The 657-nt window shown below is 57.1% G+C and overlaps 1 protein-coding gene across 1 annotated transcript in view; it reads left to right on the forward strand.

The window, feature by feature from the left end:
- The window catches only part of AFAP1L1 (actin filament associated protein 1-like 1), a gene marked incomplete at its 5' end in the record, with an annotated part of 10,511 nt that overhangs the window by 9,583 nt on the left and 271 nt on the right, over nucleotides 1-657 (forward strand). Inside the window, 2 exon segments of the mRNA XM_010136580.1 lie at nucleotides 1-31; nucleotides 300-428. The exon segment at nucleotides 1-31 is cut by the window's left edge and continues 3 nt beyond it. Of these exon segments, the coding sequence (XP_010134882.1) occupies nucleotides 1-31; nucleotides 300-428 (160 nt within the window).

The following is a 657-nucleotide window of genomic DNA, read 5'->3' on the forward strand; positions in this document are numbered from 1 at the left end:
GCTGGCCGTTACCATCAAGGCTGAGAATGGGGTACGCATCCCTTCTTCCTTGCTCTCACCACACCGGCTTTCCCCAACAACAGTGTTTGGATGGCAGCGGGGGAGCAGCATGTGGGGAAGAGGGGACATCCCTGCTGCTTTGTCCCATTGTGGACAGGGGTGGGAAGTAAAGTGTCAGTTAGATTTGGCCACATCAGTTTTTCACCTCAAGACAGTTTGTGACCCTTTTTTTACCCCCGGCTCTCCTTACTCCCTGGATCTCCTAAATCCTTTTCCTCTTTGCTTCCCCTTTTCCACAGGATGCTACAAACAAGCCAAACGGGAGCCCTCCCGAGCACTTGGTCCCCGTTAACTGTGCAGCCGAACTGAGGAAGAGAAGTCCCTCCATCCTCCCTGCCAACAAGGGAAACGTGCTGAGGAAGGCCAAGGTCCTGCTTTGCTCTCCCTCTCCTCCCTGGCCCCATGAGAAATCTCAGCCTTTGTCGTGTCCCTCTCGCTTGACATTTGGGGGCCAGGGGTGCTCCCTACCCCAAAAAGCAAGGGGTCCTGCCAGAGTCCCTGTGGCCAGGCTGACCCAGCTCGGCAGCACTCGCTGCTGGCATGAGTCTGGCTTGGGAGGTGCAGGGCTGGGTGGGCAAGGGGGAGAGCATTGCCTCT

The sequence above is a fragment of the Buceros rhinoceros genome, unplaced genomic scaffold (genome assembly GCF_000710305.1).
Source record: "Buceros rhinoceros silvestris isolate BGI_N320 unplaced genomic scaffold, ASM71030v1 scaffold8460, whole genome shotgun sequence".
Lineage (NCBI taxonomy): Eukaryota > Metazoa > Chordata > Aves > Bucerotiformes > Bucerotidae > Buceros > Buceros rhinoceros.